The sequence below is a fragment of the Pinus tabuliformis genome, chromosome 2_2 (assembly GCF_031772625.1).
Source record: "Pinus tabuliformis cultivar Carrire ecotype Pingquan chromosome 2_2, CPIR1, whole genome shotgun sequence".
In the NCBI taxonomy this organism is placed as follows: Eukaryota; Viridiplantae; Streptophyta; class Pinopsida; order Pinales; family Pinaceae; genus Pinus; species Pinus tabuliformis.
In genome coordinates, this window is record NC_142300.1 from 716,582,754 (window position 1) to 716,610,635 (window position 27,882).

General features: G+C 36.0%; 1 protein-coding gene and 2 pseudogenes across 1 annotated transcript; 2 read left to right on the forward strand and 1 right to left on the reverse strand.

Annotated features, from left to right (window-relative positions):
• Window positions 1–2,561: 2,561 nt before the first annotated feature.
• Window positions 2,562–3,188, reverse strand: LOC149194676 (putative eukaryotic translation initiation factor 5-2; annotated as a pseudogene).
• A 22,162-nt stretch (window positions 3,189–25,350) lies between these two features.
• On the forward strand, window positions 25,351–25,869 carry LOC149194677 (uncharacterized). The gene has a single exon (XM_089407760.1). It carries the CDS (start codon window positions 25,351–25,353, stop codon window positions 25,867–25,869), a length of 519 nt encoding a protein of 172 aa, XP_089263886.1.
• Window positions 25,870–26,384: 515 nt separating this feature from the next.
• On the forward strand, window positions 26,385–27,344 carry LOC149194678 (putative E3 ubiquitin ligase SUD1 pseudogene; annotated as a pseudogene).
• Window positions 27,345–27,882: the final 538 nt, after the last annotated feature.

Sequence of the window (27,882 nt, forward strand, 5' to 3'; positions counted from 1 at the left end):
CTGAAACCAACCTAGATCGATCTTAATCCCAGATCTATCAAGTGTTGATATGGACAAATTCAAGGTTAAGATGGATCTACGCTAGTAAACATTAAAATATAAATGAGATAAACTCAAAGAAAATATTCAATATTAACTCCAGTTCATCATTATAATATAATTTGTTTTCTTTAAATATAATAAATGTTTATAAACTTTAATTACTTTTTATTTGAGATTAAATAGTTGAGCAATTATTATAATCATTATCCAATAATAAATTAATAAATAAAACAAACGAAACCTTTATTTTAATCAAAAAAATTTAGATAAATTACCATTAAATAAAAGAAAACAACAATATACACTAATAATTTTGGAAAATGTAAGTGTTCTATCTCCAAAGGGACATGGTAGAGAAACATATATAACAATTAACAATAATATTGAGAATGTCGCCAACAGATGAAGAGGTTAGTGAAACTAGATATAAATATGTTTTAAAAGAGAAGTTTATAAAATTTAAAAATGTGATTTAAATTTGGTCATTGGAGGTGTGGACCATTTGTATGATGTAGAAATTATATTTTTATAATTGTGATTTTTTTTGAGGAAATATATGCTTTTAACTATTATATTTATTTAAAATATATATATATATTATATTTTATTTTTTTTATTTAGTATAATTCAATTTTATATTAATAATAATAAACTTTATATAAAAAAATTTCATTTAAAACACTCAAATCTACATTGAAATATGTATATTTAAGTTTTTAGATTAATTTTTTTTAGATAAAATTCACTTGGTTTTTAATTTAGATTGAATTTTTTTTCATTACTAGTATCTTTTCAAATATTATATATTAATTTCATATTAAAAAAAATAAAAAAATCTTTCCTTCTAAAAAAGTACTTATAACTTAATTAATTAAACCAATTCTAAAAAAATATTATATGCGATAAGTTTTCTATTTAAGATTAAATTAACAATAATAACAACAAAATTATAAAAACCAAAACAAATTTTAATTCTTACCACATCATCAACTCATACAATAATTGCAACCCTTCTCTAGAAGGATGTGAACTACATCCCAATACGGGCGTTAAAAATATTTGAAAAGATGATTCATACATTCATCATCATGTATACAAAATAACTAACAATGACACGAGATGTTGTAAAGGAAACAAAGTAAATAATAGCATAGGAACGAGTAGAATAAAAGAAAGAAGATGTCGCACAGAAGGAGCCATTGTGAAGGAATGAGAGGTGAATTTTGCTTCCACTGAAACCAATCATGGAGGTTTCAAATATATTGATAATAAGAGTGATCAACATGTAGACACTCCATAAATCCTGGAAAGATGCACAAAAGAGGCAATTCCAAGGGATGATTGTCGAAGGAGTGTTGGAAGTTGTGACGTTAAACAACTAGAGGCCTTAAATATGGCAAAACTACCCAGACGGAGGAGACTCTATTCACAATTAAAAATTCCCAACTGCATGAGATATCAGACCTTACTGAGAGTACTCAACTAAAACTGAGAGAAGAAGAATTCCCAATTGGTTTTTAGAATCAACTTAAGGATAACTTGATTCTAGTCAAAGAAGGTGCTCAGGGGAGAATGCCAATATTTTTCAGGCCATTTGAAAACCAAAAGAGAAAGGATACCATGCCAATAGATACAACCTAGATAACAACACAACATGTACACCTCAAGGGATGGGAACACCCACCTTTTCCAGTAAGGTTGATTTACATGCTAACAATTTGGAGCCAATACAAATATAACAATATTTTGAATCATGATATCTAATTCTAACACATATAAATGAAAGAATTCCTACAAAGACATTCAACATTTAAAACCTTATTGAAGAAAAATAGAAAACCAATTTTAATAATTATTTTGGTTGAAAATGAAAACATTAATAAAAGCCTCCTATGAAACGTAGGGAAAAGAGGCAAACATTTTTTAATTCAAACCAAAAGTCCCAAGATAAAAGGAACAATACCTATTGTTTAGAATCATGCTTGAATGAAGAAAATTTGTCAAAATTTTCAATATTCTTTCTAATAAATTTAAATTCAAACAATAGAAACTTTCTAAAAAATAATTTAATTTTTTTAAAAAACAATACTAAGTTTTAAAGCATATTAAAATAAGTTGTAAACTGTTCACCATATCGTTGTTAACAAAAAAAAAATATGCTCGTCTATATACCAAATATTATTATTTTTCTATTAATAATTACAATTTCTAACTCAAAAAAAATTCTTCTATATAAATTAATCCTCCTCTTTAATTGTGCGTGGACTTACACAAATGAAGTGTAATAAAATTCTATGAATTTGTTATTTGATTTTTTTTAATGTTAAATGTTGAAGTATAAATGTTGAGTTATAAATACCATGAAATACAAATATTTGAAATAAAAATACCTCCATTCAATTTGGCTACACAATTTAGAGAGATAAATTTAGGATATAAAAGCATCAGCAATTTGGAAACACTACACTAATCTATTCGGTGAAACCACTTAAAATGGTCAAAGATATTTAGTTCGCTAACTAATCTTCTTTAGATTCAAACTCGACACTTTTGAGCCACTCAAAAAATGGCTTAACATTTTTCCACATTGACAAGTTATTTCCTTTGGCATCCAAAGTATGTGTATCATACCACTAGAAAACAACATCTTCTTTTAATATGTCATCATCATATAAAAATTTCAGGACCAACACAACCTCCTTGACTATGTCTACACTAGCATGCTTGCAAAAAGCATTAATTGCATTCAACAACAAAATCTGAGAATCTTCATTTGAAAGAGCATTGGACAAGTAGATATTTCTCTTTTCAACCTCCTTGAAAAATCCCTTACCAACACCCTTAAAAATGGCCTTAAACAATGCATTCATCGCTTCCCTAGGAGAACCATTGAGATATTGCATGTACTCCGCCAATTGATTAGGAGATTTTCCCCTTTGAATAAAATCATTAAAATAAACAAGTAACTTATTGTGAATGCTTATCACTTTATCTATCTTCAAGTCTTTCTCATCAACATCGCTCTCTTCCTCCTTATCATCACTCTCTGGCATAAGTTCTATGGATTTATTACCATTCTTAGCAATAGGCTTTCTCTCAAGCTCAGTGATTTTTTTCTTTGAAACATTCTTCCCTACAACCTTCATACATGTTGCAAAGGAAACGTCGTTAAGCCGGTAGCATAGGAAAGAATAACATAGAATAAAGAACATGTGATATAACGAGGTACGATAATGAGGGTCTTGGGACAACATTATAATAGGACAATAAAATACCATTTCAATAGTGGTAATTCAGAAGTGATCATTGCTCTAGATGTGAATCATTAAATGCATATTTTTTTTAAGGAAAATCAAACCACATTTTAAGAGTTAAAATTTCACTTACTATATGAATCAATAGAGAAAAAAACATAGAAATCAATGATACTTGTATAATACTGCATCAAAAATTCAATTTTAATATAAAAATCAGTAATAAATAACATTTTACAAAGTAAAGGATTCTCAAACAAAATATGGAGAAAAGGGTTGTCTAAGAAATTCCTCAACATCATTAAAAACATAAGTCCTATAACAAATGTGAAAACCCTTGAGGCCATAACAACTCCCATCAAAGGTATACTAAAACTAGAAACCAAGTCTGCCTTTTCATCGTTTCAACCTGAACCCCCAAGTTTGGGACCTTGGGAATGTTAGCCTTTGTTTGTTCCTTTTGCACCTTTGCAACAATCTCAACATTTTTTAATTTCTTATCATCTTTAGTATCATTTATCCTTTCTTCCCTACCTATTTATTAGAAGTAACAAAAAAAGATATAGGAGAATGAAGCAAGGCTAGCTGCCAACATTGTTGGACATATATGTGTATGTGTTTATTTTTTTTGTACTTGCCAAGTTTTTCCTCATCTAATTCAAACACTTTGTTGTTTTGCCTCACCAATTTCTTGTCAATTCTAAGTCTAGTAACATTGCTACGAAACAAATGTTTTGTAAAGCTTATTGTAGAAGAAAACAAATCAAAGCACATATTTATCATATAATTCTATAAAATTTAAAAGGGAAAGTCTCCCATACACACTGTTATACACTCCACTTCCAAAAACCTTGTAAACCATATCACAAAATTTAATTGCTTTAAAAATTTCATCATTGGGAACCAACACTATGAAAGAAATAATACAGTTAAATTTCTAATAAACATTATAAACCCGTTACTATTACAATGTGTATAAGATGGATATGACAAAGCACTTATACGAACTCCAGATAAATTGTTAATCACAAAGAAGAGAAAAGTAAAAAAATCCCATTAAATTTAATCATGAGTTTGAACCTCCAAGAATTAGATCATATTAAAAGACCGGCCACTAAGATCTAAAGTTTGTAATAAAATAAATCCTTCACCTTCATCAGATCTCGCATTCTTGTCCGATTCGTTTCTAATGGGTATTTCCAATAGGAAGATGCCAAAGTTGTATATATCTTTCTTGGTATTGATCTTCTTCATCTTCTAGAGCTCAGGAGCCTTGTAGCCCTCAAGTGTAGTTGCATTCATCATTTGAGCAGTAGATGACAAAGTCATTAACTAGTCTAGACTATAATCAGTCAAATGTACCACATAGTTTTCATCCACCAAAAAATTCTTGGATTTGAGGTTGCCATGAATGATGGGTGTTTCAAGCCCAATGTCAAGGTGGGCATGTCCTCTTGCTGCTCCAAGAACAATCTTGTGCCTATGAGCCTAGCTCAAAGAGGGACTCCCACCTCAAGCATCTGCAAAATAAAGGATCATTTTTCATTAGTAAAAGAAGTAAGGACCTGGAACCCATAGACCTACGAGATGAGGATTTGTATGAATGAAGGAGAGGGCATTGTAAAGACTTCACATTGAATCTAGAGGCAAAATTATATGTGTGTGAGATGCATAACTCTTTTGCATTCTTCATTTTTTTAATATCTGGTTAAACCTTCACCTCTTGAATCTTATTGTTGTATTTCAAACCTCAATTTGAAAGTTGAATTTGACTATGGATACATGCCAGGTAAGGTGATAATATTTGTTAATATAGCAAGGATACCTGATTCTCAACTATAAACCAACTTATTTGCTATTTTGTCATGGTATCATGATATATAGCTCCACATTGAGATAGTATGACTGAATATCAACATGTGATTAAGAAGTTGGTTCAATTAGTATTGCCTTGGTTTGTGTGAGTTTATTCATGTTATAGTTAAAATTAATATTGTATTAGATATCATATCAATCCCTTATTCTGCACATTGGAAATAACATAAGTGTATTGTGTTCCTTAAATAATTATTTGGATAAAGTAGGCATTGAATGGTTTATTCACAATTTTATTTACACCGATTTGCATGAACATATGTTGTGTATGCCTTTCAATTTGGAACATATGGCACTAGAGGAAAAGTTACATTTCCTCGTCTTGGAAATCTATTCCAATTTCCTTTCGATGCTCCACAATTTTCTTATTTGTGAGGACTGAGAATGATACCTTCTGGAGTAAAAAAGTTGTTTGAAGATTTGGGTGATTTGATAAATTTATACATTGGTGTACTGGTTAATGCTCAATTACACTACAATTGAGCTCACTAACTACCAAGGACAATTTTAAACCTTCATACATTGTTGTATTGGTTAATGATCAATTTACAATGCAAGAAAAAAAAACCTCTTAGTAAAAGAGAAATCTTGCAAGAATAGTACGGTATTACAAGAATGTAGAATAACTTATGCTAGGAGTTGTTAAAGCAATATTGGAGTAGGAAATACAATCAATGGGAAAAACTTATAGCAAGAATTACAATCATTCATTTTTATTTCACTTGGAAAAGGAATCATTAGTAGAGCTTCCCTGCATCTTCGGAAGCAGATAACCAAATTTCACTTTAGTGGGATGATCTAGGTGGATGTTGGTGGCCACCCACCTATCCCATTTGGACCCCCACAACTGTCTCTTTCAGTTTTTCTGTTTCCTTAATTATAGCACAGTTTACTATTTTTAGCAGTTTTTCGGGTCCTAAACTTCCAGAGCCGTTTTGAGGCCCTAAACGACGTTTTTTGGGAAATCCACTGCTAGCAATTTTTTTGTCTAAAAATTTTCTTTTTGTTGTAGTCCTCGGAGAGATCTTTCCAACGGGCTATCATGCGTGTCAAACGGAGATAGTACGACCAATTCGCGACCCCGGGAAGTTGATGTACCAACTTACCCAAAAACGGGGCCCACAATTTGGCGTTTCATCTTCTAGGGTTAGGTTTTGGTGTGAAGGGTTTTCCATTGTTTCTCAACATTAAATAGGCCCTCGAGCCTCATTGTAACATAGTTTTTGGAGAATAGTTCAGAGGCATGTAGCCGACACATCTCTTCTCAGAGATAAGCTACCATCGCCCTAGCTGGGTTATTTCCATTTCTATTTGTAATCATATTTCAGTATTTTACAGTAATGAAATGAAGTATTATTTCTGCTTCATATTTGTCTTTATGGTTATCTCTGTATTTTATTGCGTTACTGTTTAAATCCGGATTAGTGGTATCAGAGCGGTCTGCTTTTTCTCTGTTTTTCTTTGCATGTCCCCAACGAGGTCGGGATATAAGGAGTTAGGTCTAGAACTGGTCAAACCTTACAAGACCAGCCTCGCAAATCTCGATGACCTCCCATGGCGGATGAGAAGAAAAACGAGGGGGCAGGAGATCCTATCAAAATCTTGCTCGAAGAAGCCCTCGAGCGACAAAGGAACGCGATGATGGACAACTTTGCCCAAATCCTTCAGCGACTACCTAGAGGCGACGCATCGGCTTCCAACAGCTACTCTGGAAATGCCACACCGTTTAAGGTACAAGTTAATTTTGAAATCCCCATCTTCGAGGGTCAAATAGACGCAGATGCCGTAGATAAATGGTTAAATCTGCTCGATGGGTATTTTTCTGTTCATGAATTTTCAAGTCGGGAAAAGATTGTTTTCGCTCTTCTCAAAGCAGCCCCCCACATCAAGGAATGGTGGGAAACCTATTGCGAACAGAAGGATGAAAGTACAGGCTCACTGTTTTCAGCCGCACCCACTTGGAATGACTTCCGGGATGCCATCAAGGAGCAGTACTACCCTGTCAAAAGCTATGAGGACAAATACATCAAATGGACCACACTGCGGCAGGGACGAGACCAAGATGTGTCGGAGTTCACAAACATTTTTCATACCCTTTTCACACAATTGGGTATCAAAGATTCTGAGCTGCATCTGGTACTCAAATACTGCGACTGCCTACACAGATACATCCAGGAAGAGATGGAGTTCTTGAACATCTCCTCACTCAGCACAGCATATCGATACGCTGTCAAAATCGAGCAAAAGTTCAAACAGAAGAAGCGAGGCTTTGGATCTGCAAATCCAAAGCCCAAAGGACAAAGCCAAGGCGGGGTGACCCAAGACAACTCGTCGAAGCCGCAAGAAAAGAACAACAACACGAAGCTGAAGAAGGACACAGGAAAGTGGTGTGAGTTCCACAAGAGTCCCACTCATAACACAAGTGAGTGTCGAACCAAGCAATCGTTGGTGGCCGAGTTGAAGGCTTCCGAATCAGATGCATGTTCCAACTCTAAGTCAGAACCCGACAAGGGGAATGACAAAGGGAAGCAGATCATTGATGCGGATCCCAGCGCCATTGTTGCTACTACCAAGATCCATTAAAATGAGCCCGAAGGTCCAGAGGAGGGGGAACGTCTTTTCCACTCACAGATGTGGGTGAAGGGTTCGCCGCTGCAATTCATTGTCGACAGTGGCAGCCAAAAGAACCTCATTTCAGCAGAGGTTGTGAAGCGGTTGGGCCTACCAACTACACCACACCCACAGCCGTACAGTATCAGTTGGCTTCACGAGGGACGAGATCTCAAAGTTCGCCAGCAGTGTCGCCTTCCCTACAGCATCAAGCCCTTCAGAGACGAGGTATTGTGTGATGTTACACCTCTGGATGTTTGTGATGTACTATTAGGCCAGCCATACTTGTGGAGGCGACATGCTGTGTATGAGTCAAGGCCTTGTGCTGTCATCATTTCTTTGGATAATTCATTATACATGATACCAGAGGTAGCCCCACCTACCACCACCTCTTTGATCACTGCTAAGAAAGGCAGCAAGCTCATCTCACAGACTAGGAAATTTATTTTCTGTCTGGTTCGCTCCCAAAGTAAGGGGAAGATCGTTGCTACATCCATGACCCCCGCGAAGGGTTCCTCCACACAGCAGCAGCAACAGAGGGATACAGTCGTGACAGAACACAGGAAAAACTTCTCCTTACCCGGAGGGGTGCCACACAAGTTTCAGGTGGGCGACAAAGTTTGGTTACATTTGCAGAGGGAGCGCCTTACCAGAACCCATTAGAAACTCAGACCACTTCGACATGGTCCTTACACCAGTAACAAGGCTACAGGAAATAATGCTTTGAAGCACAACATTCCTCCATTCCTTCTCTTGCACCGAGTGTTCAATGTGGATCGTTGCCAACCATGCTCCCCACCATTTCTGGACACATCAGAGATTGCAGAACAACTCACTAGAGACCCAGCTCTGCAGAAGCTTCCTCATCTCAGGGAGGAACTCAATGCAATGGGGACCATTGCTTCCTAAGGGGGGAGGAATGATCCAGGTGGATGTTGGTGGCCACCCACCTATCCCATTTGGACCCCCACAATTGTCTCTTTCAGTTTTTCTGTTTCCTTAATTATAGCACAACTTACTATTTTTAGCAGTTTTTCGGGTCCTAAACTTCCAGAGCCGTTTTGAGGCCCTAAACGACGTTTTTTGGGAAATCCATCACTAGCGATTTTTTTGTCTAAAAATCATCTTTTCCGTCGTAGTCCTCGGAGAGATCTTTCCAACAGGCTATCATGCGTGTCAAACGGAGATAGTACGACCAATTCGCGACGCTGGGAAGTTGATGTACCAACTTACCCAAAAACGGGGTCCATAATTTGGCGTTTCATCTTCTAGGGTTAGGTTTTGGAATGCGAAGGGTTTTCCATTGTTTCTCAACAATAAATAGGCCCTCGAGCCTCATTGTAACACAGTTTTTGGAGAACAGTTCAGAGGCATGTAGCCGACACATCTCTTCTTAGAGATAAGCTACCATCGCCCTAGCTGGGTTATTTCCATTTCTATTTGTAAGCATATTTCAGTATTTTACAATAATGAAATGAAGTATTATTTCCGCTGCATATTTGTCTTTATGGTTATCTCTGTATTTTATTGCGTTCCTGTTTAAATCCGGATCATGGGAATCAACTGCTTATATGAAGAGAAACATAGTTTTCCAGATTACCAATGTAAACAAGCCGAAAGTCCACTGGCGACATCCTATTCCTAGTATTATCAACAATATTTAGGTCCTTGCATACATCAGGAGTGAAAGTGACCCTTTTCATGGCACCTACTTGGACATAGACCTTTTGAAATCAATCAGTTGCTTCTTTGGGGCATCGACATTATTGGATAGTGTTGTAGGGAACAAAAAAATACTTGGATGCCATCTTTGTTACCAAAATTATTCACATCAACATGAACTTACAAATACATGTTCTCACATTTAGTGCTGGTCATGCTGACAGTCTCACAAGATTCTAGTTCTGTGGGAGAACATGTGTATTTTCCATCCAGAGGAACATAGATGAGTTTGGGTTCATGGAATACAATGATGTTGAAGCTTGTGTAGATCATTCCATCTCCAAAGGTGAAGAGAATTTGTCTAATATAGAATCTGCAAGTCCTACCAGGGTAACATGTGGCACGATTCACCCTCATGGTTATGTTAAAATTGATAAAAAACTCCTCTGGATACCAAGCCACAAGAAATCTACCACCTAAAATAGAGATAAATCCATGCCTTAGTGGATTTACCTTTAGATTTACATGTAGTTAGCATTTAAAAGAATGGTTCTTTACTAAAATTTAGTAGGGTTTTAGCGTGGATGGGTAGCCCAATTAGTTGAAGCTCCCCTTACCAACTCATTGGCCCTTTGTCATTAGTAGGGATTGTATCAAAATTGCATAAACATACAAATTCCCATCTGATCCAAAACAAAATCCTAATGTCAATCGTCTATTGCAAACTAAGTAGTTTTTGTTACTTACAAATGCCTTAGACCAACACCAAAACAAATAGTAGCAATGTTGGAAATAATACTGAGGGGGGGGGGGGGGGTGAATTAGTATTAGTCAAGTCAATAATCTTTTTCTTTTCTTACTCAGCTTCATATACACTACTTCGATGAAGGCAACCCGCGTGTGTACGCAACTGTGATTAAGGAAGAAAGCATATATCCAGCAAACTAATGATTATGTTAATTCATCATACGTGATCTTTAATCTGAGTATTAGTACTTTATTAAACATTAAACAGTAACCATGTGCAGTAAATAACAGAAATAACCATCACACATGAACACCAAGATGCAAGGTGGAAACCCAATGTGGATAAAAACCACCTGCTGATGTCGTCTCTGTCTTCTTTTAATAATAAGAAAATCTGTTTACAACAATGTACTGGTGCAGACTCATACCAGTACGCAGGCTTCTACCTGTAGAAGGATACAACCTTCTTTCATTCTCCAGCTTCTACTGGAAAGGATCTACAACCCCCTAGCTCTTGTACTAGCCGATATACTAGTACGTAGGTGCTGACCTATAGAAGACTACGACCTTCTTTCTTCCTCTAGGTACTGCGTTTCATAAATTTTCAGACTAGATACTCTTGGAACACATCACCATAATCTGATGGCCACATTTCATCCAATTTTCATACTGGACCCATCAATAACATTGAAGCACAAAATCAATCACCACTTGCATCATCAATCTCTGAATCACCAAACACTGAATCACTAAAAGCCTATCAACAAAAACATAGTCACCAGAACACAGAGCAGAACACAAAACTCTACAACAATATTCAGAGCCAACTGTATCATAAAAAATCATGCATCAGAGTGCATACACTACTTGGAAGAGCCGAACCAGTGTGTATACGCAACTTCACCAAAGCGAACCAGCGTATATGTCACCAAATACTTACTTATAACTTCACTACACTTCCTGACTTCAGACATACCCAGATCATTACATATACAAGGATAATACATGTGTTAGCAACCAAATCTAGTCCATCAGATCACATAAAGATAAGTCATTATGATCCTGATCCATCAATTCTGAAGCTAATCACAATCAACCAATCTAAATATGCAGAATACTGACACCAGTAAACAGTCACCAGAACTCAGAACTTTGCATCAATAACAAGAACCACCTATAACTTCAAATATCATAGTTCATATGGTATACGCTACTTAGATGTATCTAACCTGCGTGTATATGCGTTTTTATCAAATTCAACCAGTGTATACATCTGTAAGTATTCATTCATAATTTTGCAGCTACTCCAGACTTTAGTTATACCCAGATCATAATATTTACAGATCATTACATGTGTCATTATACAGATCTAGAATAAGCATGATCATACCATATAGAGATGATTCATTCCAAGCCATAAGATCCCGATCCATCATTAGACCTTATCCTCCATCAACCGTTGAGATTCCTCCTTGGCTCAGATCAAGCAAAGCATCATAAACCCATGACCTACATACTAGATCTCACACTTCATCAGATATTCGAGACTTGCTGAGTGCCTTTGCCTAATGATCTTCTCCTCCTTTTATAGCCTTAGACCTTACTCAATACCATGGTCCAAAACCACGTAGGACCAATACCTTGGACCCAATACCTGGGGTCAATACCTCGGACCAAATACCATGGACCAATACCAAGTTTTCCAACATGTACGCACTTTTCCTTGCGTGAAAGTGCGTGTATACGCATACGCGCCTTTTGGTCTGTAATCCCGCATGTATATGCGGTTTGGTCAAGGGGAACCTGTGTATACTTCTTTTTCCTTCATTCTGTGATCCTGAACTATGATCTGTCATCTAAGAGAGTTGCCTTCTGAAGTGATTCCTTGAAGCTGCCCTGCATTTCATCACATCTATAAATACTACTGTCATGTATTCTGTCACATTTGATATCTCTTCTGTAGATTCATCTAGTTACCATGTACAAGTGAGTTGTTCTGCTACAAGTGGGTTGCCATCAAGTACAACACATGCATCATAATGCCAACAATCTCCCCCTTTGGACTTGATGGCAACAAAAACACCAAGTCACTCTCCCCCTTTGACATCAAGGGCAAAGGGCAGACCAATATCTTCTCCCCCTAAGAGCAGAAGACTTTCATATCAGAATAGTTGAATATTAATCATGCTCCCCCTAGGCACATGCTGAATTCTTTGATTGAAATCCCCATTTGTTCATGTTGAGATGTACTGTATCATCCATGCTCCCCCTGAGCACATGCAGAGTTTGCACATATTTTCAAGAAAATAACATGACTCTATAACTCAACTATGTGAGTTTGACCTTCCTATCATCAATGACTCATACATACTTTCATTCTCCCAATCAAGTGAGGATAAACTTGACTCATCCACCCAACCAAGTGGGGATATACCAGATACCAATTGTTTATACATGACTGAAATATTACATCATCCTTCCCATGCATAGTGGGGATACAAATTACATCATATGACCAAAAGGGATTCATCAAACGACTACAATAGACGAAGTCAAACTATTACATCATGGGTCTTGATATGACCTTTACATCGAATGATATACATGACATTTATAATAGAGACCAAACATCTAAACAAGACCATGATAGTCATCAGCAACTATCATACACAATCTATGATTTGCTCCATAAGCATTTATCAACATCATCTAGACCAACAACTTGTATATGTCCGTTAGTGTAGACATCATCAACCTACAACAAGGTATGTATACATATAGATATCAACTCATCCTTTTGAACATTATCATAGCCTTCCATGAATGAATTCTGCATATGTCATACAAAATCATTCACATTATATCATATGTGAAAAACACCATAGTCATCACATCATCATCAAGATCTACATGATCTTTTATACCATCCATGTATCATCACTCGGGAACATCCCTCATCTGATAAGCATCAATCAACATATGTGAGTATCAACCTATCATCATATAGGTAAGAACTCATCATCATCATGTCTCTAGAAATGCAACTTTGAGTAATCATCCATGTATCCAACATACTGTATATAGCACTATGTATCTAGAAAACCTTGAGCTCAAGATCTTTTGTCAAGACTTCTTGATATCATTAACAGCAACAATCCTCAACCATGTGAGAGCCAAGAACTATGGGAATCCTGCATCATAACTGTATTATATGATCTTTATGCATATGACGATAGCAGCATATGAGTGACTCATCATCAAGTAATGAAGTTGTGTATTCAAGATTTGTACTTCTCCTTATCCTTATGAAGATCACCATGTAAGCAACATATATGCATCATCAGAGAATCATCCACAAATCTGATCTGAACAATAACTATGTAACCCCAAGAATCATATGAGATTTTGTCATGGGAAACTCATAATCATAGCAAGATGTATCATTTAGCCATATAAGGATCACCACCAAGGAATTCTAACCATAAAGCCAACAATGCATTATTCAAAGCATATGCTCCCCCTGAACCTGTGCCATCTATTCACTTGTCAGATCTGATCATGCATATATCAGCAAGAAGTATCAAGGCATCATCACCATCAAGTTAGGATCAACAATACTTCTAAACATCTTATGAGTACCAAGACATTTCCACACAACATTAGCAGATAGTAACCATTATCAAATAGAGCAAATAATGGACTGAATCATATCAGACCCTTTTTCCTGAGTCTGTCCCACTACTTTTCCTCAAACTAACATATACGCGACTGTGCAGTGTCGAGCTCACGTATATACACGACTTCTCTTCATGAAACTTGTGTATGGTATTTAGAACATTGAAGTTTCACGCTTTCAGCTCCCTCTGAGTCTGTTATGTTTGTACATTGTGCTGTGCCACATCTTTCTGACTATACTTCCTTCTTCTTCCATATCTTCAAGTGTAATGATGTTTTCTCCTTTTGGTATGGTGCCTGTACTTTGTTCCTACATTCCTTTGCTATATGTCCAAGCTTTTTACATGTATAACATCTCATATGTTTCATATTCCTTCTATAGTAGTCAATGGCTTTGTGACCAAACATATTGCAAGCAAAACAATATCCCTTAAAGCACCTGGAACGTGATGATCTTTCTGTGCAATGGTCTTGAACCATTCTTCTTCTGCATCTGGCTGCAACATGTCCAAAATTATGACATACATAACATTCAACATTATTCATTTGAGGAATTGACTGACTATCACTTCCATAGTTGGGAGTAAAATATTTCCTTTGAAGAACTTATTTCCTTGGTTGTTGATGGTATTGAACTCTCATCTCCTTGAGCATTTCAGATTTTGCATTAGAGTCCCTTGTCTTACTTTGTGAACTAGATTCTCCTTCAACAGATTCATGAAAACCAAGACTAGTTTTGATAGCATGAGACCTTTGACTACTAAGAATATCATCCAAGATCTTAGTACTGTCTTGAAATCGTAAGAGCTTATCCTTTTCTTCTAATTTATCTTTTAGAATATTTACCTCAACCTGATGTTGCTCTTCCCTTTCAAGATACTACTTCTTCATTATTCCTTCAATTTTTCTTCCTTCTTCCAACTAATGTCTTAATTCAAGAACTTTGTTTTCTTGTTTTTCAAGAGCTTGGAGTAGATATTTGTTCTGCTTATTTGATTTTTCAATATCTTCTTTTAGCGAGAGGATCTTAGCTTCAAGACTTTCATAGTAACTGGATCTATCTATGAGTTTCTTGATTGTTGTTCTCTTTTCATTTACTTCATTTCTTTGTGATGTCACTTCATCCTGTAGCTTTTGACATTGATCTTCCTTTTCCTTGAATTGATTCCTTGCCTTGTTTCCTTCCTCTAGTTGAACTTTTATTTTGGTAGCTTCTTCTTTGGAGTCACATTCCCTTTTGTCCAATAGATCTCGTCGATCTCTAATTTTATCCGTAAGCCTTTTAAATTCTGCCTCTATTTGATATCTTTCTTCCTCACCCATAAGAGCAAATCCAGTTGTTTCGCTATCACTTTCATCATCTTTAAATGGATGAAGAAATGTATCACCAGAGGATAACAAATTCATACTTGATAGTTCTTTTGCTTGTTCATATTCATTCTGAGGTGATTCTGAGTCTGAAGTGTTGCTTCCACATATTCCCCAATTGATTCTCCCACTATCATAGTTCCTCTGAGATGTCTTCTTCTTCTTAGGTGCTTTCTTATTTAACTTCTTTCCCATTGTTCTACGGATCTCCTTCAAGTGATCAAGCTTCTACCAAAGGACCTGCTCTGATACCAATTGTTGGAAATGATACTGAGGGGGGGGGGGTGAATTAGTATTATTCAAGTCAATAATATTTTTCTTTTCTTACTCAATTTCATATACGCTACTTCAATGAAGGCAACCTGCGTGTGTACGCAACTATGATTAAGGAAACAAGCATATATCCAGCAACTAATGATTTTGTTAATTCATCATATGTGATCTTTAATCTGAGTATCAGTACTTTATTAAACATTAAACAGTAACCATGTGCAGTTAATAACAGAAAGAACCATCACACATGAACACCAAGATGTAAGGTGGAAACCCAATGTGGGTAAAAACCACCTGATACTGTCGTCTCTGTCTTCTTTTAATAATAAGAAAATCTATTTACAACAATGTACTAGTGCAGACTCATACCAGTATGCAGGCTTCTACCTGCAGAAGGCTACAACCTTTTTTCGTTCTCCAACTTCTACTGGAAAGGAGCTACAATCCCCTAGATCTTGTACTAGCCAATATACTAGTATGTAGGTGCTGACCTACAGAAGGCTACGACCTTCTTTCTTCCTCTAGGTACCGCGTCTGATAAATTTTCAGATTGGATACTCTTAGAAAACATCACCATAATCCGAAGGCCACGTTTCATCCAATTTTCATAATGGAACCATCAATAACATTGAAGCACAAAATCAATCACCACTTGCATCATCAATCTCTGAATCACTGAACACTGAATCACTAAAATCCTGTCAACAAAAACAGAGTCACCAAAACATAGAGCAGAACATAGAACTCTGCAACAATATTCAGAGCCAACTGTATCATAAAAAATCATGCATCGGAGTGCATACACTACTTGGAAGAGCCGAACCAACGTGTATACGCAACTTCACCAAAGCGAACCAGTGTATATGTCATCAAATACTTACTTATAACTTTGCTGCACTTCCTGACTTCAGACATACCTAGATCATTAGATATACAAGGATAATACGTGTGTTAGCAACTAGATCTAGTCCATTAGATCACATAAAGATAAGTCATTATGATCCTGATCCATCAATTCTGAAGCTAATCACAATCAACCAATCTGAATATGCAGAATACTGACACCAGTAAACAGTCACTAGAACTCAGAACTTTGCATCAACAACCAGAACCACCTATAACTTCAAATATCATAGTTCATATGGTATACGCTACTTAGATGTATCTAACCTACATGTATACGTGCTTTTATCAAAGTCAACCAGCGTATACATCTGTAAGTATTCATTCATAATTTTGCAGCTATTCCAGACTTCAGTTATACCCAGATCATAATATTTACAGAACATTACATGTGTCATTATACAGATCTAGAATAAGCATGATCAAACCATATAGAGATGATTCATTCCAAGCCATAAGATCTCGATCCATCATTAGACCTTGTCCTCCATCAATCGCTGAGATTCCTCCTTGGCTCAGATCAAGAAAAGCATCATAAACCCATAACCTGCATACTGGATCTCACACTTCATCAGATATTCGAGACTTGCTGAGTGCCTTTGCCTAATGATCTTCTCCTCCTTTTATAGTCTTAGGCCTTACTCAATACCATGGTCCAAAACCACGTAGGACCAATACCTTGGACCCAATACCTGGGGTCAATACCTCAGACCAAATACCCTGGACCAATACCAAGTTTTCCAACATGTACGCTCTTTTCCTTGCGTGAAAGTGCATGTATACGCATACGCGCCTTTTGGTCTGCAATCCCACGTGTATACGTGGTTTGGTCAAGGGGAACCTGCATATACCTCTTTTTCCTATATTCCGTGGTCCTGAACTGTGATCTGTCATTTGAGAGAGTTGCCTTCTGAACTGATTCCTTGAAGCTGCCCTGCGTTTCATCACATCTATAAATACTATTGTCATGCATTTTGTCACATTTGATATCTCTTCTGTAGATTCATCTAGTTACCATGTACAAGTGAGTTGTTCTGCTACAAGTGGGTTGCCATCAAGTACAACACATGCATCATAATGCCAACTCATTGGTCCTTTGTCATTAGTAGGGATTGTATCAAAATTGCATAAACATACAAATTCCCATCTGATCCAAAACAAAATCCTAATGTCAATCATATATTAGAAACTAAATAGTTTTTGATACTTACAAATGCCTTAGACCAACACCAAAACAAATAGTAGCATAACATTCACTAGTACATGAAAATATCTGATTCCATACTCCATCTTAATATCAATGATTATTTACAATAAAATATAGTTTCAACACTTTGTAAAGTTTAAAAAAAAAATCCACTCTTGCCCTACCAGTATCTTACAGGTATTCAGAACATTTATGGGATGTACTTATTTCACCCATGAGGCATAAAGATGAATGAAAATGGGGAAGTTAGCAAGTACATAATAGGAGATAATTAACGCTTTACTATGACCCAATTCAGATACATACAAAATATTTATCGTGTCCCATTCTGGTCATTTGTCCCTAAAAGTTTGGTAAATGTTACTGTGGTCTTTGTGAGTCAGTGGCATGAATCAGTTTCATTAAAATATCATGGGTAGCATACCATAGAACCAATATCGCATGTAGAACACAGAAATCATCAATAAAACATATGATGTTGTGGATGTAAGGGAAGGGCATAAATCCCCAATTTGAAATCAAAATAAAAGTTACACAACACTTCATATATCTCATGCTACATAATAAGCTATCAATATTAGCATGTATCCTGCCAAATAGTATAGATGCCTTTTCCCAGCAGGGAAAAAAGATGGTTTAATAATGATTAAAATGCAAGCTCTAATTTACTCCTAGTATCAGTGGGAGTATGTAAAGCAGAATGAGTCTTAGGCCTTATCTCCTATAGGTTTTGAATGAAAAACTTATTATCTGGTCTCACCGATGGGGAATGTGCACAACAACCCAAGGAAAGTTTATGTGCTCAAAGTAATCCATCATCCATAGTACTTCTCAATCCACTTAAGATGTTATGAAACCAGCTCACAAAATTGAAGAAGAGATAGATCAACAACTTCAAAATTATCCTCTTCGAAGGGGAAACCTCCTTTACATTATGCAAATGAATAATTCTTGGATGATTCAAATGAAAAGACCTCCTTTCTATATATAGGAGTCTAAGGGGTCACAATCTAATCAAAGCCGACATAACAATAATAATGTAGGGGCACAACAATAACAATAGGGCATCTATGGGGCACAATAATAACAATATGGGGACTACATGGGCACAACAATAAGAATAAGGGGGCTACACTGACAATAAAAATGAGGGAATACACTAGTATTATAGGGACCTAACACAAGATATCAAAATCAAATAGATTCATCGTACTCTCCTCGAATACAATAGTCTTCATAATAGAAGGGAAATCCACAAATTAATCAAAGCTCTCATTATGGCATGGTTTCTTGCCAATAGTATTTCTAATAGGATAATGCCAAAGTTGTATATATATGTCTTGGTATTGGTTTACTTCATCTCGCGCAGTTCGGGAGCCTTGTAGCCCTCAAGTGTAGTTGCATTCATCATCTGAGCAACATATGACAGAGTTATTAACCTTTGTAAACTTCAATCAGTTAAATGTGCCACATAGTTTTCATCCACCAAAACCTTCTTGGATTTGAAGTTACCATGAATGATGGGTGTTTCATACTGATCACCCATTAAAGAAGCATATTGTTACATCATTGATCATTAACTTGAAAGTTGATGAAAGAATGTTCAATTCAGTGATTCAACAATGACCAATTAAATTTTACATCCTTACTAGAATCCTTACTCCTAGAATTACCATAGAAACCAACCCCAACAAGACACCACTCATTGAGGAAAACATCTTTAACACCTTTACCCAAATATTGATCCAAATAAATCAACTTTGGGCCACAAGCTCACCCTAAGCAATAAGATCCATTTTTATGTCTGTGGCCATCATTATGGAATAGAAAAATACATCAGAGATTAAATACTCAAACATCAATATGTTTTTCGCATGCAACACTCTTCTCATTTCCATATATAATCAACAGGGTCAATCAAAATCCCTAGCAAGATATCTACATTAGATATGATTCTCCATCACTGCATTAGGGCAAAAAACCTTAAGGGGAATCTCATTGTTCACTGCTTCCTCCCAACATCCATGTGGCCACTGCCCATGGAATTATGAAGTGAATAAGAAGTTAATTACTATACCTAATGCATACCAAGGCCTAATCAACTCATGAGCTCATGCAATCACAATTTTGTGGGTTTGTGTTATTCTACAACTGTTATGTATGTATCCCCTATATGTGTGACATATACACAAGCCCTTTTCAAAATAAAAATCCCACAAGCAGTAGTTGACAAAAAATCCAATCCATACAAAATTGTAGAAACAAAGTTTTCCTTCTTTTCTCTACCTCATGACTTGGTGTAGGTTAGTGTACATAAGATCATAGACCATATAAAGATTGTTGAAATTAGTCCTAGTAATAGCTCGATCATGATTTTCTTCAAGGAAATTATATTATCATGGGCAAACAGGCTGCAAAGTTTGATTTCCATGAGTTCCCACCTCGCATCAATTCTTGAATGCTTTGATGATCTTCTTAACGAAAAATTTATCGTTGGTCTTTGCATTTCTAACTGAGCAAACAATTCCATAGGAGCCCTTCCCGATAGGTTTGATGGGAATATACTTGCTGTATAACTCAAACGTGTTGTGCGCCACATTGAATTTTAGTGCTTCCCCTCCACAAATTCCCTGTTAGGTGGATTCACCCTCGTGACCATCCTTCTGAATCAGTAAGAAATAGTCGAAAATTACAAATTGAAAACCAAGAAGATGGATGGCTAGTTGATGTGTATATGCCCAAAATGGGAGCCAAGGGCCTGGTTACTCGATGTTCTTATGGCGAGTAGAATGGTTATGAAAGCCCAAAACATGACCTAAGGGTTTGGTTACTCTATGTGTGTATGTCGAGTAGAAGGGTCATGCAGGGGAAGATTATGTAACTGACTAATACTAGTCAAATCAATCTGATGGCCCAAGTTATTTATACTATCTAGCACACAAATCAAGGGCACATGAAGACACAAGTGGCATGGGAGGGGAGTTGTTCTCAAAGGGAATGCCTTACGACATAAATATATATATAACTTCATTATGCATATTTTTGATATGACGATATTTTTTTATTCATAATATTTTTTAGAAAATTATTATTTTTAATAAAACTTTTAATTTCTATATTTTCTATTTAAACACTTTATTATTTTCATTTATGTATCTATAATTGGATAGGTAATCAAAATCCAGTTTTATTTAAATATACTAAGTTCCATATTATTATGTCACAATTTACAGTGACATATAGGATCGATTCATTTGCATTAGTCTAAGCTCGTAATAATTTTTTTTATGGTTTTTGTATAGTTGACATTAGTTTTTTATGAAAAAAAATTATTGTATCAACCCACAGACACATTACCGACACCAACACATGATGAATGACACAAGGCTTTCCGATCAAATGGTTTTGATGAGACTAATGACCTAAGCATTTATGTGTACGTGAGATTATGATCCCTATACAAAAAATTTGTTGTCACATGCTAGCTGCTCCCAACTATGAAAATATGATCATGAAAGGATGGGGAGAAATCCATGTCAGTACACATTTTTTACTTGCCCTTTTTACATCCACCAGGCTTGAAGGAAAGGCCAAATAAATGTGAGGTAACAATTGTAACCAAGCGAACATTTGTTGGGTTCGTCTGATGTTATTCCATCCCTTGAGCCATCGTTATTGAATGTTGTGAATTATATCATCTCGACACCCGACAGTAGTGCGTTATACAAGCATACTACATTCGACTCATGCACAAGACCTGCCCACTCTCTCTATTTTCAAACTAGTAGAGAGAATGTAATGAAAATATGCTTCAAGTTTCTCAGAAGAATCCATGAGAAGAAGATGGAGTTTTAGAGGTTAAGCCATGCTGCCAATATCTAAGAAAAATATGAATTCAAATCCCCTCTTCAAGACAAGGACTACATTAACCATATGATTGTCGAGCATAACAGGAGAGTCAAAATCAAAAATCATTTCTCATTACTGCATTCTCTCCTACATCATGGTTCCAAGATTTTTTAACTTTTATACTATTACTTTTTTTCAATCACTAGTATAGATCCATCATATGTCTGGATGACTTATTAAATTCCCAGAGAAGAAAATATCTAAGTCATGTGGCATCCACGATCTAACCTTTGAATTCCTTTCTTGGTGCAATAAGTATTACATTCCTAAGAACTAGGTATTAAATTACTAAGAAAAGTGGAGCTCCCATTAAAAACTAGAATATATATTATTTTTCAATGTGTTTTCCACCGCTAATTCCCATAAATTTCATGGCACAACAACCCATATTTTCTCGTTGGTTTCTTACTACATTAACGACCATACTGATTTGGTTCTTTTGTTGAACAACTTTCTCTTCAGGCGTTTTTGACTAGTTTGGTGGTAATAGAGATGACGAAGATATTTGAGGTTTGTGGTGTCCATATTTTAGGTATTAGGTGCTTTGTATCTTTTTTTCCTTGAATTTGAAGTGTTGAGGCTAGTTTCACAGAGGAAAATAATATTGATGGGGTGTATTTTTTGAGAGAGAAGAGGTTTTTGTATCCTAGGTATAACAAGGATGTGTTTCATCAATATGAGAATGAGATAAAAAATTCCCATGTGAGGCCTTACAAGGACTCAATCTATATAATGGAAAGTCCTCTCTAGATGAAAGAGACGAGGAACCTAGTAAAGTTTGAGAAGTTGTAAGTGAAGGCATGGAGTCTGGGATTGAAAGCAAGGAAATACGTTGAAGCCTTTGCAAAGGATGGCGTTAGCATTATTTACCACTTGATTGATTCATGCCCTCATTCGATCTCCCTGAGCACTTCAGAATTTATGAAATTAGGAAAGATAATTGTTGGGCTCCAAAAATGTCACTCATTACCATAAATTTTTTACCTATGCTTCCATTATATTGCTCACTATTCACCACCTTGTCACTTCATTTTCCCTACTATTCACCATTAATGGGTCTCATTTATATTTTCCAAATATTGTTTATTTTTAAGCATTTTTGAGCGAAATTCTTGATTAAATATTAGAAAATAATATATTTTACTTTATATATGGAAAGTGGGTTGTTTTTCTGACATGTGTAGGTTCCAAGGAAGCTTCCAAGACACCTTTATGTGGCCTTGAAGGATCAAATTCGAATTTGAGAAGATAAACCTCAAGGAAAAGATCATGATCTCATGGAGAAGATCATGGACCTCATGGAGGAGATCATGGAGGATAGGGTTATGTGTCTAGATGGTTGAGAAATGTATGGAACTAAAAGAGAGATTAGTGGATCATCATTATGAGTTTTTTATCTCATCCTATTGTATAAATAGGAGTACCTCCTCCATTCCAAGAGGAGGACTCTTGGAGCATGTATCCAACTTATGATGGAATAGAATAAAGCTTCATTTTACATATATTTCCATTATGTAGTTTTAGATATAAGTTGCCTTAATGTAGTATATGGAATAGCTTGTCACTTTGTTCTTAGGAGAATTGAGCTCACTCTAGAAGGATCAAAGGAACATGTTATTTCATATTAGATCTTATTTCATTTAATTGCTTAGATGTTTGAGGATTTGTTTGTGATTGATGAATGAGTTTTAAATCTTATCAGCATATGAGAGGACAACCCAGGGTCTAAGTTAGGCTCTTCCTCTATGTGATTTGCATGATAAATGAAACTCATTCTTTTTTCTTTTATGTTTCAAGTATCATATGAGGGGATAACCAAGGGTCTAAGTTAGGCTCTTCCTCTATTTGATTTGTATGATAATTGAAATTCATTCTTTTGCTTTTATGTTTCAAGTTATTTCATTTATTATGCTTATGAATGAATATTAGTTTAGTTTGGATCAATATATGAGGGAACAATCAAGAGACTAAGTTAGTCTCTCTCTCTACTTGAATCTGAACAACAATTAAGTTCATTCTCTTGTCTTTATTTCAAGTTTCTGGTTTTATGTAATCAATGATTTCTCTATGATACTGTAGGGAAGGACAATCAGGACCTCCTTCATTAGGAGCCTCTTCCCTTGCATATTATATTGAATTGTAAATAATTTAGCTAGGCATAGAGTTAGTTGCCTACTCCTGCATATATATTGTTGGCACCATCACAAGCTTACGAGTTTCCCTAGTTGATAATTTAATGAAGCAATTTAAGCAAATAAATTGCTCAACATTTTGGCGTCGTTGCCAGGGATGGTGCTAATGGATTAGGCATTAGAATTTAATTCAGTACTAGTATTTTTCTTTAGACAAAATAATTTGTTAAACCCGGTGATAGCAGGATCTTCACAAAGGAGTTTAAGTTTGATTTTTCTGATGTTTTAGTGTTTAGCTAGTTTTAAATTTCATCTTTTCAAAAAAACCCCCCTGCATAAATAAAAACAAATCAAGCGATTAGTATTCTCTCTTCCTGCGCTTCGTGCGATCAGGAAGATCAGAAAGTCTATTGATTTTGTTCAAATAAAAATACTCTTGCTGGAGAACTAATTTGCAAAAAGACAATAAAGAATTTTGTGAATAAAAAAAAAACATCTTTAAATTTTTAGATGAAATTTAGTTTTTTTTTTTTATTTTAAAAAAATAAAAATCTCCACGAATAATAATGATATATGTATCATATATACACATATTATTATTAAAAAAAAAAAAACTAACCATTTCTTTTGTTTTTTTTAGATATTAAAAAAAAAAGCTAACCATTTTTTTTGTTTTTTTAGATATTTAAAAAAAAAATGCAAAACATTAAATAAAAACAACATTAAAAAATAAAAAATCATCTTAAAAAAATTCATTTTAACAACTAACCATTTTTTGTTTTTAAAGATAGGATTACCATTTTTTTTTTTCAAAGATAAGATTAATTCCATTTTTTTTTAGACTTAAAAAAAAATGAAAAAAAATCTGGGTTTTACTGAACGATGGAGCTGATTGCTTGAAAGGTCCTTGAGAAGCTGTGACATGATGCCATCACAGAAAGGCAGCATCTTGTCATCCAGTACTCGACAAATATCACCAACCACCCCAACAGTGATAGCACAAACCTGATATTCTTCGAAGTTCTGAAGACCCATTTCCAAATATCTATAGAACTCTTGCATATACTTGCCAAATTCCACGCCAATTGCATAAGCAAGTGCCCCAATGGCTAACATTGCTTCCTCGTGAACCATGGCGCTCCTACAAGAAAATATTCTCAAGAAGATATTCATCATCTGATCAGAGTACTGTACAATTCCATACTTGGTTGACTGAGAAGCTCCCAGTTTCTGAATTATAACCTGCAAGCAGCCACAGAGAAGGGACTGCAGCTCACTCTGTTTCTCCCTATCTTCCGAAGATAGTTTTGGTGTCTCAAGGGTTTCATTGAGCTTCATTAGCATGACTGGAACAAGCTGCATTATTATGGGTGCAATCTTTTAAGGTCCATGACTCTCCTCATGTGACCCTGTTCCGCGGAGAGTTCATCAGAAAGCAAGTAATCCAGTCCACGGGAAAACAAATTGATATTTCCAGTTTCATTTGCAACATATCGGAGAGGATTTAGCGAACCTGCAGTCAAGATCTGAATCTGGTAGCATATCGCCAGTGACATCTCTGCAGCCCGAAGTCATATGATGCCAAGATAATGGAATTTCGGGTGCCAATTCTTCTCATGAAACCTAGCATCAAAGCTTTGGGATTTTCTAGTGTGGAGAAGGCACAACAGAATTGGCAAGTTGGGTATTAGAAATGGAACCATCGGGCATGGATGTTTATCAGATCTTCAGAAAACCAGCACTAGTAGAGACATTTGTTAACATTGTAATGTGCTTGGTGCCCTTATGGTTGGCGGTTATGATAGGCCTGCTTGTTGGGTGGTCATGGAAACCCAGGTGGGCTGGTCTGATTTGTTTGGGAATGAGGTCCAAGATTCGATTTGCATGGACTGCCCCCCCTGGGTTCGGTGCTCGATGTCTTTGGTTTGCTATTACTGCACTCACTGCGTTCCCTGTGTTGAGAAAATTGTGGTCTAATTTTAGCGATTCAAAGGCCAAGGGCGGTGACCCAACATTGCAAGAGCCAACATCCATGGAGTTGACCCCTCCAGAGGGTACATCTCTCAGAGGGAAGGAGCAGGCAGTTGTATCTGATGAGGATTTAGAGAATTTGTTGCACATGCTGCATGTAAAAGATAAAGGCTCTGCATGGCAACAGATAATGAACCGCTCAACAGCAACCATGACCTTCCAAGCTTGGCGTTATGGATAAATAAGCCTCTCATGATGCTGATGGTGGTTCCGATCACCAGTCACAGGGCTGGGCCATGTAGTTCAAGATACAGGGGTCGCTGGCTGGAGAGCCTAGACAGACAACGCAACAGGCGAGTCACAGGGGCGCTTTTTCTATGTGACAAACTATGGTGCCGATCCAACTGGTGCAAGGGACAGCACCCGGGCCATCTTGGCAGCTATCAACGAGAGCTTCAATGTAGCTACAAGGGAGCGCACGATGCCTGGTGTATGCAACTTGGAGGCATCGAGATTGTTCTGGAAGGAGGAAGTTATCTTATCAGCAAACCTCTAACCGAGATCCTGGAGAGATCATAGGAAATCATAAATTTCGAGGATTTTTCTCTGATGCGGTGATGATCCACCCAACAAATCTTCTGATTCTAGCCGAGTTCCTGGAGAAATCGTCGGAAATCATAAATTTCAGCTCGTTTTAGTTTTGCAACACGTTCCAGAATTAGAAAATTCATACGCTGATCAAGAAGCTCGATCGCCATGGCTGATTCTCAGAATTCTCACAATGACTTGGAGAATCCTCTGTTTTACCCGTGTGCATGCAGTGGAAGCATCAGATATGTTCATCAGGATTGCCTTCTTCAGTGGCTCAATCACAGCAACGCGCGGCAGTGTGAGGTCTGCAACCACCCCTTCCGTTTTTCTCCTGTTTATGCTGAAAATGCACCATCAAGATTACCTTTCAGAGAGGTTTTACTTGGCACGGCAGCAAAAGCATGGCATGGCTTGCACTTCATTTTGCGGCTTTCCTTTGTACTTTCTATATGGCTCATCTTTATACCATTCATAACTTTCTGGATCTGGCAGCTGTCTTTTGTGAGGAGCCTTGGGGAGGCTCAGAAACTGTTTCTGAGTCGTATCTCCACGACACATATTTCTCCTGCTCTTTTGTTTACAGATTGTTTGCATGGATTCCTTATGTCAGCTTTAATTGTTTTTATATTTTTGTGTGCAACCTCTCTGCACGAGTTCTTTAGAAATCTTTGTGAAATTGAGAGGCCAAATCCTGAGAGGGAAGAAGATGGCATCAACAGGCAAAATGGGGAAAGAGCAGGAAGGCGTCTACCTGTACCAGATGGAGCTGGCCAGGAAAACGTAGGTGCAGGGCAATTGATAAGGAGAAATGCACAAAATGTAGCGGCTCGTGTGGAAATGCAAGCGGCACGACTTGAGGCACATGTTGAGCAAATTTTTGATGGTGGAGATGATGCGGATGGTATTGAGGATGTGCCATTTGATGGACTTGTGGGGATGCAAGGACCTTTGTTTCATTTTATTCAAAATACAATAACGGTGCTGGCTAGTAACATGATATTTCTTGGTGTAGTAATCTTTCTACCTTTCCAACTATGTCGGAAGCTTCTTTCCATTGCGTCTCAACTTGCTTTCACCACATCTAGTGCATTACTTACAGCAGGAAACATCCCCTGTGTCATTTGAGTCCTCCATCGATTCACTAGGACCTAATGATCAGTGGATGTGGCCACTTCCCTCACTAAATAGTTCCCATCCTAAAACATAGTTTATTTTTAGAATTTTTCCTTATTAGGTTTTAATAAAAAAAATTGTTGATTTTCAACTTAAAAAATCTCAACTTAAATAACAAATTAAAAAATTTTGTTTTCTAATTTGTTGTTTAAAAAAAAAAAATCTAAAAAAATCAACATACATAATAAATTCAAAACAACTATTTTTAATTTGTTATTTAAAAAAAAAAAAATATTTTGTGTGTTGTTAAAATAAAAAAAATAAGAAAAAAATCAAAACAACACAAAATATTTTTTTGTGATTTTCTTATTTTTATTAAAAAAAAAAACTAACTTCATTTTAGTTATAGTATATTTTTAGAATTTTTCTTTATTAGGTTTTAATAAATAAAATTTTGTTGACTTTAAAAAATTTCAACTTAAATAATAAATTAAAAAATTTATGTTTTTAATTTATTGTTTAAAGAAAAATCTAAATAAATACATAAAAT